The 18,667-nt window shown below is 42.6% G+C and overlaps 1 protein-coding gene across 2 annotated transcripts; it reads left to right on the top strand.

The window, feature by feature from the left end:
* The first annotated feature begins 6,168 nt into the window (after positions 1–6,168).
* On the top strand, positions 6,169–18,001 carry LOC135637636 (uncharacterized). Of its 2 annotated transcripts, none has more exons than XM_065150298.1 (6): positions 6,169–6,457; positions 6,581–6,768; positions 12,499–12,609; positions 12,692–14,724; positions 17,040–17,112; positions 17,394–18,001. In XM_065150298.1, the coding sequence occupies exons 1-6, from the start codon at positions 6,376–6,378 to the stop codon at positions 17,556–17,558; spliced, it is 2,652 nt and encodes an 883-aa protein (XP_065006370.1). In that variant the 5' UTR covers positions 6,169–6,375; the 3' UTR covers positions 17,559–18,001. The 2 variants fall into 2 exon arrangements, with proteins under 2 accessions (XP_065006370.1, XP_065006369.1); XM_065150297.1 differs by having other exon boundaries at positions 6,170–6,457; positions 12,490–12,609.
* The last annotated feature ends 666 nt before the right edge of the window (positions 18,002–18,667 follow it).

Below are 18,667 nucleotides of genomic sequence, written 5' to 3'. Positions count from 1 at the left end.
ACGACGCAGGCGGGCAGACCGCGCAGGCGTGGTCGCAAGGGCCATGCGACCGAGTAGCACGACGCAGGCGGGCAGGACGCGAGGACGTGGACTCGGGCACCATGCGGCCGAGGAACACGACAGGCGGTCAGGCCGCGCCGAGGTGGGTCTCGGCAGAGATTGGCCGAGGTGCTCGGCGTAGGCGGATAGACCGCACATGGGGCCGAGGCGCCGAGGCAGCGTCCGGGCTGCGGATGAGCCCGAGGGGCCGAGGCGGCGTGTTGGCTGCACACGGTGCCGAGGCAGCGGGCTGCTTGCTGCGCATGGGGCCGAGGGGCCGAGGCAGCGTGTTGGCTGCTTCGTCAGCCGAGCAGTTGAGGCGGGCGGCCACGCATGGGACCGAGGGGTCGATGCAGCGTGCTGGCTGCAGTGTGTTGGCTGCGCATGAGGCCGTGGGGCCGAGGCAGCGTGCTGGCTGCAGCGTATTGCTGCGCATGAGGCCGAGGGGCCGAGGCAGCGTGTTGGCTGCAGCGTATTGCTGCGCATGGCGCCGAGGAGCAGCCGAGGCATCAGGCTGCTTGCTGCGTGTGGGGCCGAGGAGCCGAGGGAGCGTGCAGCGTGTTAGCTGCGCACGAGGCCGAGTGGCCGAGGCAGCGAGGCAGCGTGTTGGCTGCGCATGTGGCCGAGGCAGTGAGACTGCTTGCTGGCTGCGCACGAGGCCGAGTGGCCGCGGCAGCGAGACTGCTTGCTGTGCATGAGGCCGAGTGGCCGAGGGCCGAGGGGCCGAGGCTGCGCATGAGGCCTAAGAGCCGAGGCAGCGAGGCAGCAAGGCAGCGTGTTTGCATGAGGCCGCTTGCTGGCTGCGAACGAGGCCGAGGGGCCGAGGCAGCGTGCTGGCGGCGCATGAGGCCGAGTGGCCGAGGCAGCGAGGCAGCGGGCTGGCTGCGCTCGAGGCCGAGTGACCGAGGCAGCGAGGCAGCAAGGCAGCGTGCTACTTGCTGCGCATGGGGCTGAGGAGCCGAGGCAGCGTAGTGCTTGCTGGCTGCGCACGAGGCCGAGTGGCCGAGGCAGCGAGGCTGCTTGCTGGCTGCGCGTGAGGCCGAGGAGCCGAGGCAGCGAGGCAGCAAGGCAGCGTGCTGGCTGCGTATGAGGCCGAGTGGCCGAGGCAGCGAGGCTGCTTGCTGGCCGCGCGTGAGGCCGAGGAGCCGAGGCAGCGAGGCAGCAAGGCAGCGTTCTGGCTGCGCATGAGGCCGAGTGGCCGAGGCAGCGTGTTGGCTGCGCATGAGGCCGAGTGGCCAAGGCAGCGAGGCTGCTTGCTGGCTGCGCACGAGGCCAAGGAGCCGAGGCAGCGAGGCAGCAAGGCAGCGTGCTACTTGCTGCGCATGGGGCTGAGGAGCCGAGGCAGCGTGGCTGCTTGCTGGCTGCGCGTGAGGCCGAGGAGCCGAGGCAGCGAGGCAGCAAGGCAGCGTGCTGGCTGCGCATGAGGCCGAGTGGCCGAGGCAGCGAGGCTGCTTGCTGGCTGCGCGTGAGGCCGAGGAGCCGAGGCAGCGAGGCAGCAAGGCAGCGTGCTGGCTGCGTATGAGGCCGAGTGGCCGAGGCAGCGAGGCTGCTTGCTGGCCGCGCGTGAGGCCGAGGAGCCGAGGCAGCGAGGCAGCAAGGCAGCGTTCTGGCTGCGCATGAGGCCGAGTGGCCGAGGCAGCGTGTTGGCTGCGCATGAGGCCGAGTGGCCAAGGCAGCGAGGCTGCTTGCTGGCTGCGCACGAGGCCAAGGAGCCGAGGCAGCGAGGCAGCAAGGCAGCGTGCTACTTGCTGCGCATGGGGCTGAGGAGCCGAGGCAGCGTAGTGCTTGCTGGCTGCGCACGAGGCCGAGGAGCCGAGGCAGCGAGGCAGCAAGGCAGCGTGCTGGCTGCGCATGAGGCCGAGTGGCCGAGGCAGCGAGGCTGCTTGCTGGCTGCGCGTGAGGCCGAGGAGCCGAGGCAGCGAGGCAGCAAGGCAGCGTGCTGGCTGCGCATGAGGCCGAGTGGCCGAGGCAGCGAGGCTGCAAGGCAGCGTGCTACTTGCTGCGCATGGGGCTGAGGAGCCGAGGCAGCGTGGCAACAGCGTGTTGGAGTGAACAGAGCTTACCTTAACAGGGTTCTTGGGGGAGAAGAGGGACGACCTCCAGTTGTTGATGAGGCCTTCATCAATGATGACGAAGCCTTCGATGTAGTCGAACCTTTCGCTCCGGTGGGCGCTGTGGAGCGAGACGAGGAGCTCCTGGTCCCTGGTGAAGGCCGCGAAGTCGGAGTACAGTGCTCGAATCCATCTCACCCCGTGAGGAGCTGTCTCCAGTGCAATCCGGGCTCTGATGATGATCCCAAACTGTCCCAGACCACCGAGAACTCCATGGAACAGCTCTGAGTTCTGCTCTTCTGAGCATGTTATCAGCTCACCCTTGCCTGTGACCATATCGAGCTCGTGGACATTGCTGATCTGAGGTCCGTGGTGAAAGGCTTGCCCGCTTACGCCGGCGTTGGAGAGAGTGCTGCCGACCGACAAGTAGAGGTAGTCGGTCCACGACTTGGGCGCGAGGCCGCCGTTGACTAGCGTCCAGTTCAACACATCGACCCGGAGATCACCCCCCGAGGCGTCGACATAGTACTCGCCCGTGGACGGCGAGCACGTCGGCTCCGGGTGGGGCGCGATCCGGCCGCGACTCATCTGGACCACGACGTCGTCCGGCGAGAGCGTCTGGCCCTTGATCAAGTGGCTGTGTCCCCTGGCGGAGACCGGCAACCAGCGGGCCGCGCGTGTGGGACCGAGGGGCCGACGCGGGCGGAGGCGCGCGGGGCAGAGCCGCGCGCGTGGGGGCCGAGGAGCCGGGATGCGCGGGCTGGCTGCGCGCGTGGGGCCGAGGGGCCGACGCGGGCGGAGGCGCGCGGGGCCGAGCCGCGCGCGTGGGACCGAGGCGCTCGGGGCCGAGGAGCCGAGAACAGCCCCAGAAGTCGCTGCTGCTGGTGCAGGTCGGCTGCAGTGGAGCAACCAAGGAGAAGACTAACGTACCGTCATTCCGGGCCCTCCTTCTAGCGCCAAAATGTTACGGTCAGTAACTGTTTAGCCGTGACCTTGGGGCCGTCGCGGCTTGGTCCGGGTCCGGAAGGCGGTGGTCAACGGGTGGGGGAGCCCCTCGAGTCGGCAAAGTACGGTGGTTCGGGTCGGGAGCTCGGTTCGGCAGGTCGGTTCGGCGGTTCGGGTCGGCGGTTCGGGTCGGCGGTTCGGGTCGGGAGGCTGCTCCGCCGCAGCTTCAGGAAGAGGCGACACCGTCTTGCACCTGCACATAGGTCGGGCCGGGAGCTCGGCCCGACCCCTCCGACGATCAAGTTAGAGGAAGACGTGGAGGGGTTGTGGATGAGGCAGAAGAAGAGCCTCTGAGTGTTGTGTCTGAGTGAGTTCCTCTCCCCCCTTTTGCTTAGGGCTCAGGGGTATTTATAGATGAGTTTGATGTTACCTGATGTGGCTGCTTGCAGGGGCAGGACAGTGCCCCGCGTGGCATCTGACATGGCCACTGGGGCTGCGTGGAGGACCGAGCTGCCGCAGGGTATGGGCGAGCCTCGGTTGACGTGCTCCCATCAGTTCGGCATTGAAGCTTCCCTCCTTGGGTAGTGCGTCCACCGTGCGTAGTCGGAGGTCGTCATCAACAGCGGGAGTCGTCAGGGCGGGTCTAGTCAGCGTTATTGCTCTTCCAAGGGGCTGTCGTCACGGCGCATCGCCCGACCAGTATTTTCCCTATCAATTATCATCGTCGAACCCGCAAAAGCAAATAACCAACAAACGAATAAACTAAGTATGTAATATTTGAAAGACTCATATGCATATATCTAAATATCAATTGGAGTAAGTTTATCATATTAATATTATATGTGGAGAATATTTTGTTTGTTAAGAATGATCTTGATTTATTATATCAAAACAAAAAAAAATTCGTGAAGAATTTTAAAATATTGTAATGAATGAATTAAGATAAATATCAATATCTTATGTTATTGATATTAAGATATTCAAGGATAGATTTGAATGATTATTAGAATCATATTTATCAAATCTTAGAAAGATTTAATATATAAATTTGTTCAGTAATTAAAAAATAAATATTTTAGTCAACATAATTATTTTTAAAATAACTTTAAAATAGATAAAAATATATATATATATTTAGTATATTACATGCTCAAACCTATATCGGACCAAATATCAATTTGTCAAAATACTTGATATATATTAAAGTTATCTATAAAACCCTAAAGGGCTATAAAAAAAATAATAAAATATCTTGAGGGGATGCTCACATATATGAAAATAGATTGGCATAAAATTATAGTATTTTCATGTTTTGATTTTATAAATTACCTTGATAATAAATAAAATCTACTTTTATATTTTTATTAGTTAGATGGATAATTTATTAAAAAAATATTAAGCATCGTATTATTACATTATCAATAATAAAAGTATATTTTGTGGTATGCCTTGATGTCACTAATCGAATTTTATAATTGTAAAATTTTATTTTAGGACTTAGTATGACCAAACTTAATTATTAAATCACTTAAGATATTTTATGACATATCGTAGTAGTTTATTTTTCTAAAAATTATAAATATTCTAATAGTTTTATGTTATATGTATTATGATATAAAATACTTGATGATTACAGAAAGAGTCCAAAAATAATTAATGTCAATTAAGAATTTAAATTTCATTATGTTGATTGTTGATCCATTCACTAAACCCTTACACCCTAAAATATTTGAAAGAATATATTTTTATGATTAAGTTTGTAAGTAACCCATAAAAAATATAGTGATGCATTCTTCAGTGAATATTATAATTGATATTTTATTTACATAATTAAAATTATTTATTTCTATTATCTTGTTCACATTTATGTATGTACTACAAAAGTCATTTTGTGATTGTCTAAAAAGTTAATAGTTTTGTGATTTTATTATATATAATATTAATGACATATAATTGCTATGACTCACATTGATAATCAAACTTAATATGATATTTTTATGTTCATTAGATTTATTAGCTTATTTATAAAATTCTTATGTTAATATAAAATATTTTTTAAAATTTTATAATCTAATTAAATAATATTATTCATAAATAAAATTTTATTTTATTTATTTTAATTTTAAAAATTTTTATATCTTACTAGACAAGTGAAAAAATATTAGATTACGTGACTCTATTTAATTAAATAGGTAAGATATATTATAAATATGAATGGATTCTTATTATGATTTTGATCAATAAAAAAGAAATATAATTACGATATAATTCATAACTATTACTTATCATAAATCCTCTATTTTAATTTATAAAAAAATAAGACCTCGAATAAAGACACAAAAAAGCTCCTGAAATTATCCTCAACATCATAAAACTCATCCATGTCCTTGCAAGAACACTCGACACCTGAGTCCAAAAGAGAGGAGGGACGCTTACAGTTTAGTCTATTTTTACAAGTAGAAGAACTACAATCAACAAAAAGAAACAAAAGCGAACCCAATATATGATCATTTATTAATCATAAAGAAAGTCCTTTTATTACAAAGAGTTTTTAATTGCTGCTAAGAAGAATTACGTATATATAGCTCTCATCAAATCATTATTTATCCAAGAAAAAGGAACATTGCATAAAGAAAAATAGATGGGCAACCAACAAAACTACACGCATCATCTTCAGTAAACACAACATCAAATAGATGCACATATCAGAAAACATAAAAGACCAGAAACCTGAGTACTGAAATAGTAACAATATATAATCAATCAAAGAGAACATGCAGGAGAGGACGAGGAGTTGTTTACCTTTTGGGAGGAGTTCTTCCACCGAGGAGACCAACGAAAACGCAACAGGGACGAGGAGATGATGATATCGCAGATGGTGTGCCATGGACATGCATAAAAGCTATATTTCTAATGGCATTGTGATAAGAGCGGGTGTCGCCTTGGTTCAGCTTTGCGAGTCCGTGATGGAATAGAACTACCAAGTAGGAATCAAAAACACGCGCACGTGCAGAGGCCGAGACAACGATCCCGCCCGCAAATTGGGCCAGTTGCAGTAACTGGGCCGGATGTCGACCTGCTTTCATTGTCCGCCTCGATACCAACAAGCCCAATATTGACCTTTCAAAATCACGGTAGCAAACGGAGCACAACGGAACCGCTCAAGGTCTCCTCCGATGAAGCCCCACCGATCGCATCCTCCTCTTCTTCCCTTTGTCCAAAAGAGTGGCAGCCTTCTCTCCCCGTCGACAGACGCCACTGCCACCTTCCCCGGAGGCCGCCTCCCTCTCATCGTCGCCGGCGCTTCTTTTTTCCTTGCTCCTTCGTTTTGTGCTTTTCGATGACGTCGAACCCTCTCCCGTGGCATTGGGTCATCGAAACCCTAGCAAATTGCAAGCAAGTTGACACTTCCGTCCTCGGGGGTAACCAAGTCTGCGGTTTCTACAGTTTCCTTATGCTCTAGAATTAGCTGCTGATCATTAGGGTTGAATTTCTTCTTCTTCTTCTTCTTCTTCTTCTTCTTTATATCTCACCTCTATTTGCAGATTTGATCTTGAAGGACGCGGAGATCTTAATTGGCGCCCCGGTACCTGTGCGGGAGAAGGTCGCTTTGAGGTACTTGGAGAAACTCGTGGATGTAGATCGAGAGGAGGGTCCCTCGGAGTGGGCCTCTTCCGGTAAGATCGATGTCAACCGATCATGCGAGGAAGTTCTTTCCCAGGAGATGCGGAAGGTATTCTCTTTGCTTTTCCTTTCGTTCTGGTTCATGTGTGGGTTTGTCATGGTTGTAGCTCTTGGAAATTTTCTTTTTGACGTGAATCCCATGATTTGCATATCGGTTGATCTTTCTGTATGCTATTTCATCTTTAAATTTCCCCTTGACCCCTTTTTTATCCTTGTGTAAATGTAAATGTATACTATTTTCTTTCTGTTGGTGACTATGGCATGCTGTGGCATGATTCAAACGGCCACCTTGTGTCACACCTTGACCAAGGCTCACGCAGATATTTGCTGTTTGGTAGGATTCACATCTTGAATAAGGAATCAGATATGACTTAGGTCTGCTCAATCCTACAAGATCAATGTCTAGGGTGGTGATGCATGTTTTATTTTTTTTAAATTGCTTTCTTTGTCTGTCTAATTAGTTTGAATTTGGTGAATATCAGAGAATTTTTTTTTGGAAAGTTGTTATAAAAAATTTCCCTCTAACTTACGAAACTCACCGAACGAAATATATATTTGTAACGTTCTATGTTGGTTCCAGTATGAGCACCTGGACCATAGTCAATTATTGCTCAATAGATAAAATGTAATGTAACTGCATATTTTAATTCACTAGTTTAAGTTGCAAAACCGAAAACTAGGGCTTATAATGCAAATTTGAAGTACTTATGTAATAACCCCAACATGGAATCATGGACTACACAACAAAGAATGTTGTGTCACTTCCTTAAGCTTGCTTGTGCTTTGGTTAGCTGTGCCTTTTTGTTAAGTTTCTGTACTTCCTAAGTATGCCTTATAGTACCAAAGAGCATTAATATCTAATTATCCAATGCATTATTGTTTGGAGTTGTTTAGGCATTGTTGTACACTAAAATTTAGAGCATAATTAGTTGATTATTTTGCCTCTGACAAAATTGATTTTTTGCTCTCTGAGTTATTTTCCTTCAGTGTCATATTGTTGATAGAGCAAAACCAAATCTCCAGTATCTTTGATGAAATTTTATGATTGGTGATCATCTTGATGTCAAACCCTTAAAGTAGAGACTTCCTACCCAAAGCAAGTTTATTAGAGAGATGAACTTGCATTAAAATCCATAATGCTTGTTAAGATCGAAGTTATACTTTAAAAGTTGCTTTTAAGCTTATACAACTAGGATTCAAAACTTCCTTGCACCAGAAGATTTTGGGAGAAGGAATGATGAACTTTGTTTTGGGAGAAACATTCATATCCAAGTCACAAGCCAGTAAGCCAATTCAAAACAACTTTTTAACTGTTGTGACAAATTCTTGTTGATGACCAGGCCTGGTTCTGAACTATCTTTTATGTTATGGACTTCATATTGTCAAAGCAATAATGGGGAGCTGTGTAGGGAATGGAGAGGGTGAGATGAGGAAGGTTAGAGAAGGTGGGTAGATCGACGTTTCTTTATCTTGTTGTTTCTGATTGAAGTGGATGCAAAGAGGGTGCACCTAATGCATGTGGCTTCCAGGTGCTAGAAATATGGTGTCTGATATGTTTATAGATGATTGTCCATGTCTATGCATGATAAGAATTGCAGGTCGACTTATTATGACCATGTACATTAAAATTAAGTTCTGCCAAGAACATAGACAACAAATTATGCTTTCCATCATGTATGTGAGGTTCTCTCATAGACAGAAAGTTAGAGGTACTTTATGTATTTCTGATAAATATTTTTAGATCAAGTGTTTGAGAAAATATATAATGAAGTTGACAACCTTTTGGATAGATCTTAATATTGCAGCTAGTGCTTTCCATGATTAACATGCTTCTTATTTTATATAATTAAAGTTAGTTGTCAAGCTGTTATATGCCCCTCTTCTTTAAACATTATGCATGCATTTCTTTCTTTTTTTTCTAAAGGTAGATGGCCATTTCTATTTCATAGTCAAATTTAAGATTTCCTACTTGTTCATCTTTTTATTGTAAAAAATTACCCTAGCATGTTTCAGACCTTTATAATTCTTCTACAAACATTTTACACAATTGAAAGCAGTGATTTAAAAAGCGCTAGGCGCCAAAAAGCGCCAAGGTCCAAAAACGTCCGAGGCGCTAGGCGCTTGCCCGAGCGAAGCGAGGCGCTAAAATATAAAAATATAAAATATAATTAATAAATATAATTATTTAAATTTTTAAATAAAAATATGTTATTAAATTAAGAAAATCTAAGATACAAAATCATAATGTCACATTAACAAAAAGTTTCAAAATTCAAAACAATAAAATTTTACATCAAAGTCATTCATCATAATCAATATTATCGTCATTTTCACACAAATCATCTTCATTGAATTCGTCTTTTTCCTCGTCCTTTGATTCCTTCCTCTTCATCAAGATATGTTTCATTCTCTATGTCTTCAACAATAGCAGGAGCCGAGCTTGATGCTTTTGCACTCATTTTTCTCTTTAACATCTGTCTTGTATATGTTTGTAATTCTCCAGCACCTGAAGATCTTGTCACATCTCCCTATGTCAATCTATCATCTTCAAATACAAGCTCGTCTTCAGCATATTGCAAGTTAGGACCCATTTCTCCTACTAACCACTCATTTGAATCATCAATATCTTACAATAAGATTGAATCAAATCTATTTTTCAAATCATGACTAGTCTTCAAAGCTTGATTATACTTTATGTAAACAAGATCGTGCAATCGTTGATGTTTTAACCGATTTCTTCTCTTCGAGTGAATCTGTCATGTCATATAATTTAAAAATATATTAATACATATATCTAAATAAATAAATAAATTAAAACAAAAATATTTAGTAATACTTACATGCTCAAAGACACTCCAGTTTCGTTCACAACTTGAAGCACTACATGTCAAACTAAGTACTTTGATAGCAAATTTCTGTAAGTTCGGGGTGAAATTTCTAAATAGACTCCACCATTCAACTGCAAAATTTATGTTATTATTAGCAATAACATAGTAACATAATATATATGAAATTAATTATATCAAATTATTAATACCTGGAGACGTAGTTGTCTTAGATCGAACAGCAATTGGAATTCCAAAAAGACCTTCAGCATTTTTATATAAAGATAATTCATGAATAATCTTATCTTGAACCTCAAGGCTGGGAACTAATCTTGCAACGCACTGATATAACCCACCCAAAACTTCTGCATCAAATCCAACAGATTTAATCTTATAAAAGAATTCAGGGTTCAAATAATATCCTGTTGCATGTAAGGGACGATGAAGTTGACAATTCCATCTTTCGTCAATGATTGTAAAAATTTTCTCATATTTTTCTTCATTTTCATTAAAAGATCTTTTAATAGTCTCCTTTGCTCTATCCATAGCCTCATAAATATATCCCATTGCAGGCTTATTTTCATTATCCACCAGCCGAAGGACTCGAACAAGAGGGCCCATTACCTTTAATATATAAACTACATGATTCCAAAAGGATGGCATTAAGATGATATCAGCAGCCCTCTTGCCTTTTGCTTCTTTTGCCTATTTGTTTGTCACCCATTTCTCAATGGTAAACATATTTCTCAGAGTATGTTTTTGACGATGCACGCTCTGTAATGTCAAGAATGAAGTAGTAAATCGGGTGACATAATGTCTCACTAATTCTTTATTCCCTGTAAATTCTCTCATCATATTCAAAGCCCCAATGTGATTATAAAGAAATCCAACAACAAAAATTGCCCTTTCTAAGGTTTTCTTGATTTCTAAGATCTTTCCAATATCCTCCAACATTAAATTAATACAATGTGTTGCACATGGAGTCCAATACAAGTGTTGTCTTTTTTATTCAAGCAATTTACCTGAGACAAAGGATAACAAAAATGATAAGACTTAAGAGTTTAACACACTTAATTGAAGATAAAATAATTAATAAAATCAAAAGATGAATATTACCAGCTAAAACATAGTTGCTTCCATTGTCGGTTATGATTTGAACGATATTTTGTTCTCCAATTTCTTCCACGAAGTTGTCAAGTAAATCATATATCTTGTCTCCAGATTTTACAAAAGATGAAGCATCTATTGACTTCATAAACATAGTCCCTAAAGAATAATTAACCATAAAATTAATTATACTCCTGCGCCTCCTGTCAGTCCAAACATCTGACATAATAGAGCAACCATGTGTTGCCCATGATTCTTTATGACCCTTTAGTAAGTCATTTGTATAATTCAACTCTTTTTGCAGCAATGGAACTCGCATCTCATAATAACTTGGAGGTTTTAATCCTGCACTATATCTTCCAATAGCTTTAATCATATCCTTAAAACTGTCTAAACGAGTTGTACTAAGGGGAAGATCAACCTGATAGAAGAAGCGAGCAATGTGCTGAATTGTTCTTCCTCTTATTTTTTTATCACAAGCATCACTTATATTTGTTTATCTAAATTTTGAGCCTCCTGCTTGCCTTTGTTGTTTCTGGGATCCTTGAAGCATATATAGATCCATCGGTCCTTTTTTACCTTTCTTAGTACTCATAACTTCTTTTCCCTTTTTGTCGTATGCTGTTTTTTCACTTGTGTTAATAATCATAGAATAATCTTCTTCTTCATCCCTGAGATGTTCAACATTGTCTTCTGGTAAATTCCCGTAAGATTCATTCTTTTGTGTCTTCTTTTCATTCATATAACTCAGCAACTCTTCTTTTACCTCAGGTGGATATTTTTTGCAAGCTGCTGCATTCTTGAAATTTCCTATTAGATGTTGTTTTGCACGAAAAATACCACCTCTGGTAGTTTTATTGTAGAATATACAAGTCACTACATTATGATCTTTCGGATCATTCAAATAATTATACTTCCATGCAAGATCTTTTTTTGATACCATTGGAGACTCTATTGAGTTGCTCTCTACACTTGCCATTTATGTTGAAACCTAGCAATAATTTCAAATAAATAAAAATTAACAACATTAAAATCAAAATAATATATTATTAAACTATTAACAGTATTGAAAATTAATCATTTTAAAATTCAAATAAACTTAATATTAAGAGTATACTGTATACTGAGCCTGACGGAGAAACGAGGAAGCAGTGGCGAGCAGCGGCAGCGGGAAAGGGAGCGGGAGGCGGCGAGCAGCGGGAGCAGGAGCGACGAGCAACGAGATCGGGATCGGGATCGGGAGCGGCAGCGACAGCGGGTTAGGGTTGGGTAAGGGTTAGGGTTGGGTAAGGGTTATATCGGTTTAGTTGGTTCAATTGAACCAACTAACAACCGAACCAGGATCGAACCGGACCTAAAATCCTGATTCGGTCACTTGGTTTACCTGGGCGCTCGCCCGAAGCGCCCAGCGCCTGGGCTCGGGCGAGCGCCCAGGCGGCGCCTTTTTGAAGCGCGCCGCCTGGGACATTAGCGAGGCGCTCGGGCCTCGTCTCGCCTCGCCCAAGCGCCTAGGCGAGCGCCCGAGCGCCTTTTTCAATCACTGGTTGAAAGAAAAATGTAAATAGATGGAAAACCAATCTGAATATTTGATCATGTTTGTAATGGAGTAGGCTTAAGATTCCAATGAATATTTTGCAAACAAAGTGCACTAGATTATGGTTTCATATTTCACTATCTATTTTAGTTTGGGTTTCTTAGAGGATCTTTTAAAGTTTTGCACTCCTGATTTTAGTCATGCTAAAATCTAAATGCTTGCTATATTTGTTTCATCGTTTCAGTGCCTTCTAACTCTTTTTTATTGTTAATATACTATCAGACAGTTAAAGATTTGTGTACAGTTTTTTCAGGTAGCAAGATTGTTTAATCTTGAAAAGGATAAGGTAAACCTGCTCACTCCTGACCTTCACAAGTTTATTCTTCAAAAGAGGGCTTCCTTATCAGGATCTTCTCTTGACAAGGTATGTGAAACTTGTATTAAATTGAAGTGCACAGGCAATTTCTCCATGTGAACTGGCTAATATTGTCAAATTTATGTGTCAGATAAAGGCAGCCATTCTACAGGGCCATTGCCAAGCTCTCTTGCCGTTGAAGGAAATCAGTGGCTTGCTAGTACAAAATGAAGTTGATAATTTTCAGGGCAAGGTCAGTGATGAGTCTCAAAGGGCAAAGAAGCTTCAAGTAAGCACATACAACACTGAAATGGAATCATTGAGACAGAGTCCAGCTGCTCCTGCACCTGATGGTTGCAATGGACTACTGCAAGAAGAATGCACTATATCTATACCGCAATTTCCAAATCAGATTGTTGAAGGCTTCAAGAGGATGCTACAAGGAGATGGTGTTAATACTGGTGGCAGTTATCAAAATATCAATGAGTTTACTGGGAACGAAAGGAAGAAGATTAAGCTAAGCACTAAAGATTATCATGCCCAGTCAAATGAAAAAGATTCAGGTCTCCTTGCCCCTGGAAGTAATACTGTCATATCTCAAGAAGATGCTTCAGAGTCCATGCAGCATTTAGTTAAGCTAAATGTTACTGCAACTAATGATAAAACTATTATACAGGGTTCCATGTGTGAGCTGCCTGGTCGAGAAAACATCGATGCTGGTGGCGTCCAAATGCCACAACCACAACAGATTTCATCTTGTCCAGTTCCTGCTAATATCAATATAATCATGACAGAAGATTCTCCCAGAGTTGGACAACGTTTGCCCTTGGATGTTTTTGTTATGGATGATGATCATGCTCATTTGATGAAAGATGCTACCATTACCAAGTTACCTTGTAACGAAGGTGGAAGTTTGCAACATGTATCTGTAGATGGAAGTGGAGAAAAGATGAATTCTGCATTCTTTGAGAAAAGCTGTTTAAATGTTCAGCTTAGTGTTACACCAGAGATAGCAGGAGATGGGGATGGCTCATGTAATGTGCTTTCTGATGCTGAACTACATAATGATATATTTGCTGCTGAGAAGCACCGCCTTTTGAGCTCCCAAGTACATATCAATGATGATTCTGCCATTGGTGGTTGTACAGAACAAGGTTTGTGTATTAAGTGTGATAAAGGCGGAGAATTGTTGACTTGTGGTGGCAATGGCTGTTTGATATCTGTTCATGAATCATGTTTAGGGTCGTCACCAATTTTTGATACATCAGGACTCTTTTACTGCCCCTTCTGTTCATATACAAGAGCTGCTATTTCATATAGAAAAGTGAAGAAAAATTTTATTCAAGCAAGGAGAGTCCTTTCAGAATTTATTGGTGGAAATTTTGTTCGAGGACATCGAAAGGTGTCACCATCAGGTGTTCATAAAGAAACAATTCAAACAAGAGTTGTTGACAATTCATGTAGTGAACATAGTGCCGGCTCAAGTCAGTGTAAGGGGAATAAGCCCAATGAAATTTCAGTAGAAGTCGATGAACATTCTCGAGTAGAAGGTGAACGTGCTTGTGATAATTGCACCTCTCTCATGTTAAATGGTAATGCTGACCTCAGCAAAGTGCATATTGTTCCACAAAGTAATGGTGAACAAGTTGAGGTTGCAGAGCACCAGCACTTAAGAGATCCTTATGCTGCTGCTGATAACTGCCCAGGGGATTCATGTCATGCTAGAGACATTGATGTCAGGCAAGGTGACATTGTGATGATTGAGGACCATTGTAATGTACAACAGTTGAAGACTCCTGAGGAAGAAGGCCTCATGTTAAATGGTAATGCTGACCTCAGCAAAGGGCATATTGTTCCACGAAGTAACAAGGAACAAGTTGAGGTTGCAAAACACCAGCACTTGAGAGAACCTTATGCTGCTGCTGTTAACTGCCCTGGGGATCCATGTCATGCTAGAGATATTAATGATGTCAGGCAAGCTGACATTGTGATGATTGAGGCCCATTCTAATATACAACAATTGAAGACTCCTGAGGAAGAAGGCCATGCTACTGTAGACAAGGTAACAGCTGGTGAAAAGCATGGGAAAAGACAACTAGAGGATATCTTGGTAGTTGATAACAATGGTAGAAACAAATCCTCTCCAGCCAAATCTAAAAGGCATATTTCTCGGGCCAAGCGCTAGTAAGTTACCTTATGCTTTTATCATATCTGGCATTTTCTTCAGGATGCAATTGATCATATAAGCAAATTAGAATGCTCTGGCTTGTTCTATAGTTAATTAGAAGTTACTAATTAGAAAGCCTTCTCGGTGGTAATGGTGGCTTCCACTTGCCATCGGATCAAGAAGAGAGCTTAAGGGCATTCAAACTTCAATGAGTGCTTAATCAAAAGTGTGGGGAAGAATGAGGGATTTGAGGGGTATTTATAGGGTTTTCAGATCTCTTCCTAAAATGCCTCCAAAACTAGTTGTTATTTAGCTGTTGGAAAGGGCAAATCTGTTTTTTTTTGGAATTTTTCATTTTTTTAGGAGATTACTATTTACAATCTTGTTTTTGTTATTTATAACCACGTGTTAAGAACTTTAAATATTCCCAAGTTATCCCCTTGTAAATAGACATATATGCACTCAATTTATAACTTAATTCCAATAAAATCTTTTCATTCCTTATCTACAATCCCTTCTTCCTCTTTTCCCCCTTCTTCTCCTCCACATCAGATGAGGTTGGCAGCGACGGAGGGGGGAGTGTCGGCAGCAGGTGGATGGGCTAGGGGCAGCGATGGTGGGGGGCAAGCTAGGGGTGGTGATCGGTGGCAACAATCGGTGGGGAGAGTCGGCGGCAGCGACAATGTGTGCATGCGGCAGGGAGCGATGGGGAGCAATTGGGGCAGCAATTGGCAACATGGAGTGGTGGATTGCAGGTCGTGGGTGGAGATCAGTGGTAGCTAGCGGTGGGGAGAGTCCGCAGAAGCAATGTGCATAGTGGCAAGAAGCGGTTGGGGACAACAGTGTGCGTAGGCGGCATGGAGTGACAGAGGACAGGCTGGGGGCGGCCATTGGCGATAGTGACCATGGGAAGAGTCAATGGCAATAGGGTGCATAGGCAAGGGTTGTGGTGAAAGAAAAAAAAAAGAAGGGTAAAAGCAGAATTAGAGGGGCTGTGAATAGTAAAATATTATTTTATTAAAATACTATTAATTTTTAAATAGTAAAGTAAGGAGGCTCTAAATAGTAAGCTCCTTTTATTGTAAAATGGCCAAAATACCCCTGAATATAGCTGTTTACATGGCTGTTGTGAGTGGCAAACTTGTCATTTGCCCCTTCGCCAATCATTGGGCCAAGTGTGGACTGTTGAGCCTGACCGTTTGAGTCCAACGGTCAGTCAACAGCCTATTTGACTGGGCGCTTTTTTTTATAATAAAAAACTGCCGAACCGGTGGTTCCGGTTCTTGAACCATCGGTTCCGGAACTGGCGGTTCCAGTTTCCCAAACTTGGGATTTAGAATCGAAACACCCCTCGCCGGTTCTGGTTTGGTTGGAACTGGCGAACTGCTGGGCTGGTTCGGTTCTGGTTTGAACCGAACCGTGGTTAGGGCTAATCTGAACTTTTGCTGTTGGTGCAGTTTTACTAAACCATGCATGAAGTGGTCTGATCCAACAGGATTCGATCATCCACAAGGTTGGAGGATTGAGATAATTGGAATCTGATAGGTAAGATGGAGAGATCTAAGGAATCCTAGCTAGAATAACTAGAGATTGACAAGGAAATCGAGGTGGAGGGGCTGATTTCTATAGAAGATATTCCATTAAGCTTGATGTGTGGATTTCAATTTTTGGTGTCGATTTTTTTGTTAACTTGTCTTGAATATGTGTGGAGTTTCATAGATTAGGTTAAAGTTGGGCTTAGGGTTTACTCTTCTACAAGGAAATTGTGAAACCAGTAAATCAGCATTTGGAATGGTCAACCAATCATTCTGCTGTCTGGATTAATTGGTTTTGTTTAGTTCCAGTTTTCTCTTTGTCATGGCACAAGGCCTTATTTTTAGCACTTGCTGGAATGAAAATGTCAGGCATTCTTGTTGTGATTTGGTTGATGTTCTGTTATTCATAGAAGCTTTCTTGCAGCATCTATTAATAGTTCAGTCTACAGTGCACTAGAAACAAATATTATATGACCTTATAGTATGAGTAATAATCGAGTAGATGGAGGTTTTGTGCAGATGGAGTCCAGAATTAATCTTCTTACCGGAATTGGGCTTCCGGTAAGAAGATTCTTGTTTTTCATCCATGCTGAAAAATATCTTCAAAACAAATGAAACATTCTTGTTGTTCATCTTCCAATTCATAACTTTTCTAAGCTTCTGAAATATCTTACTGTTAATATATTTTTTTCCTGCTAGTAGTTTTTTTATTTTTGTTGAAATCCTGAAAGTGGTATCCTCTTCTTTGGGTACTAGATGCAGTTACAGAAAAATGAATTCTTTCTCCTGTATTGCAGCTCAAATCCGATACTCCCTCCTACTAGGCGAACTAAACTCTCTTGGACTCCGGAGGAGGAGGAATTTCTAAGGGTACACATTCGCTGTCATTTTCTTACCTTTGTTATATTAGACAATCTAATTTCTGAGATTTCATTTACTGTCGGTTATTTTGGTACCATTTGCTATATGGGGTCACTTGTGTTGGTATGGTTTCAAAGCGAGTTTTTGGTTCTGAAAGTAATCTTTGTTGGTTTTATTCAACTGATCTAGTAATTAGTTTGCCCAACTTCTCATCCATTAAAGCATTTGAGTTGAATCTTTCAAAAAGCAGCTGGCAAAATTATCATTGGGAAGTGCTTTTGCTTGTGCAGGAGGCAGTTCATGAATTGGGTGAAAAAAACGATGGTAGCATCCCATGGGTTAAAATTTTAGAACTTGGTCGCCATGTAATTCATAAGACTCGGCAACCAGGGGATCTCAAAGATAAATGGAGGAATATGAAGAAGAAAGAGGCATCAAGAACTCTTAACTGTTAACCCCATCACCATCTCATAGGGTTTGTGAAATATTGGCCTAAGCTGTGGTATCGCACTCCTTGGGCTTTGTTTTAGGATAGCTATTGTACGTGTGCGGCTATGTTGTACTTTTTTTTTACGCTACTAATCTCATCCTCACAATGGCGAATCTGTTTTGTACAAATATAGCAGCAGGTAGGCGTCATGTGAAAGACCTCTTGGAAGAGAGTCCAGGTCATTCCAAAGTCGGGTGAGAATATTCCATGAAGCGTTCTGCTCTTTGATAACCAATTTGCTGTCGACGCAGCGATGATGAGATTGTTTCTTTGTGCATCTAGGCTTATGATTGTGTGTATCGAACATTCTCAGTGTTGCTGTGCATCGTGACAATTTTTTCTTTTATTCGAAAAAAGCCAGGAATTTTAATTATGATTTATTTACACAATAAAGTTTATTTGCCTGCATATGCATGTAATAATGGTATTTGTTTCTTCACACAGCTCTTATTCTATGGAGAGAGAGAGAGAGAGAGAGAGAGAGAGAGAGAGAGTCAATTTTTACCCTTTTTTTCTGTTTAAAGGGCGCATTTACTATTGTCATAATTTTGCAGAGTCTGAAGTGCTTTCGATTTATCTTTCATTATTCACAAACAGAAAAGTAGCAAGATTGCCTATCTAAATATATCTCCACAGCCTTGGCTTGCTGATTCTTTGCTTATCTTGCATAGGTGCTACAGTATTGTCTTCTGATCTGCTCAGCTTGTGGAGCGTCAAGAGCACAGCCCTGGCGAAGTCCATTGTTCATGGATATAGCATGCACACATGAAGATTTTGTCAGCACTGGGTTCGAATCCTATCTTAGCATGCACATATGCTTTGGTCCTACAGACACCTCATAGGACCAAACCATGTTATACAACCCAACACAAACATCTTAGCATGTACATATGTTTTGGTCCTACTGACACCTCAAAGGACCAAACCATGTTATATACAACCCAACACAAACATCTTAGCATGTACATATGTTTTGGTCTTACTGACACCTCATAGGACCAAACCATGTTATACAACCCAACACAAACAACGACAGGAATCCATGCAAAAAAGATTGACACGGTCGTCAGGTTC

This window comes from Musa acuminata, chromosome BXJ3-5 (genome assembly GCF_036884655.1).
Source record: "Musa acuminata AAA Group cultivar baxijiao chromosome BXJ3-5, Cavendish_Baxijiao_AAA, whole genome shotgun sequence".
Lineage (NCBI taxonomy): Eukaryota > Viridiplantae > Streptophyta > Magnoliopsida > Zingiberales > Musaceae > Musa > Musa acuminata.
This window is presented reverse-complemented; position numbering and strand designations above follow the sequence as displayed.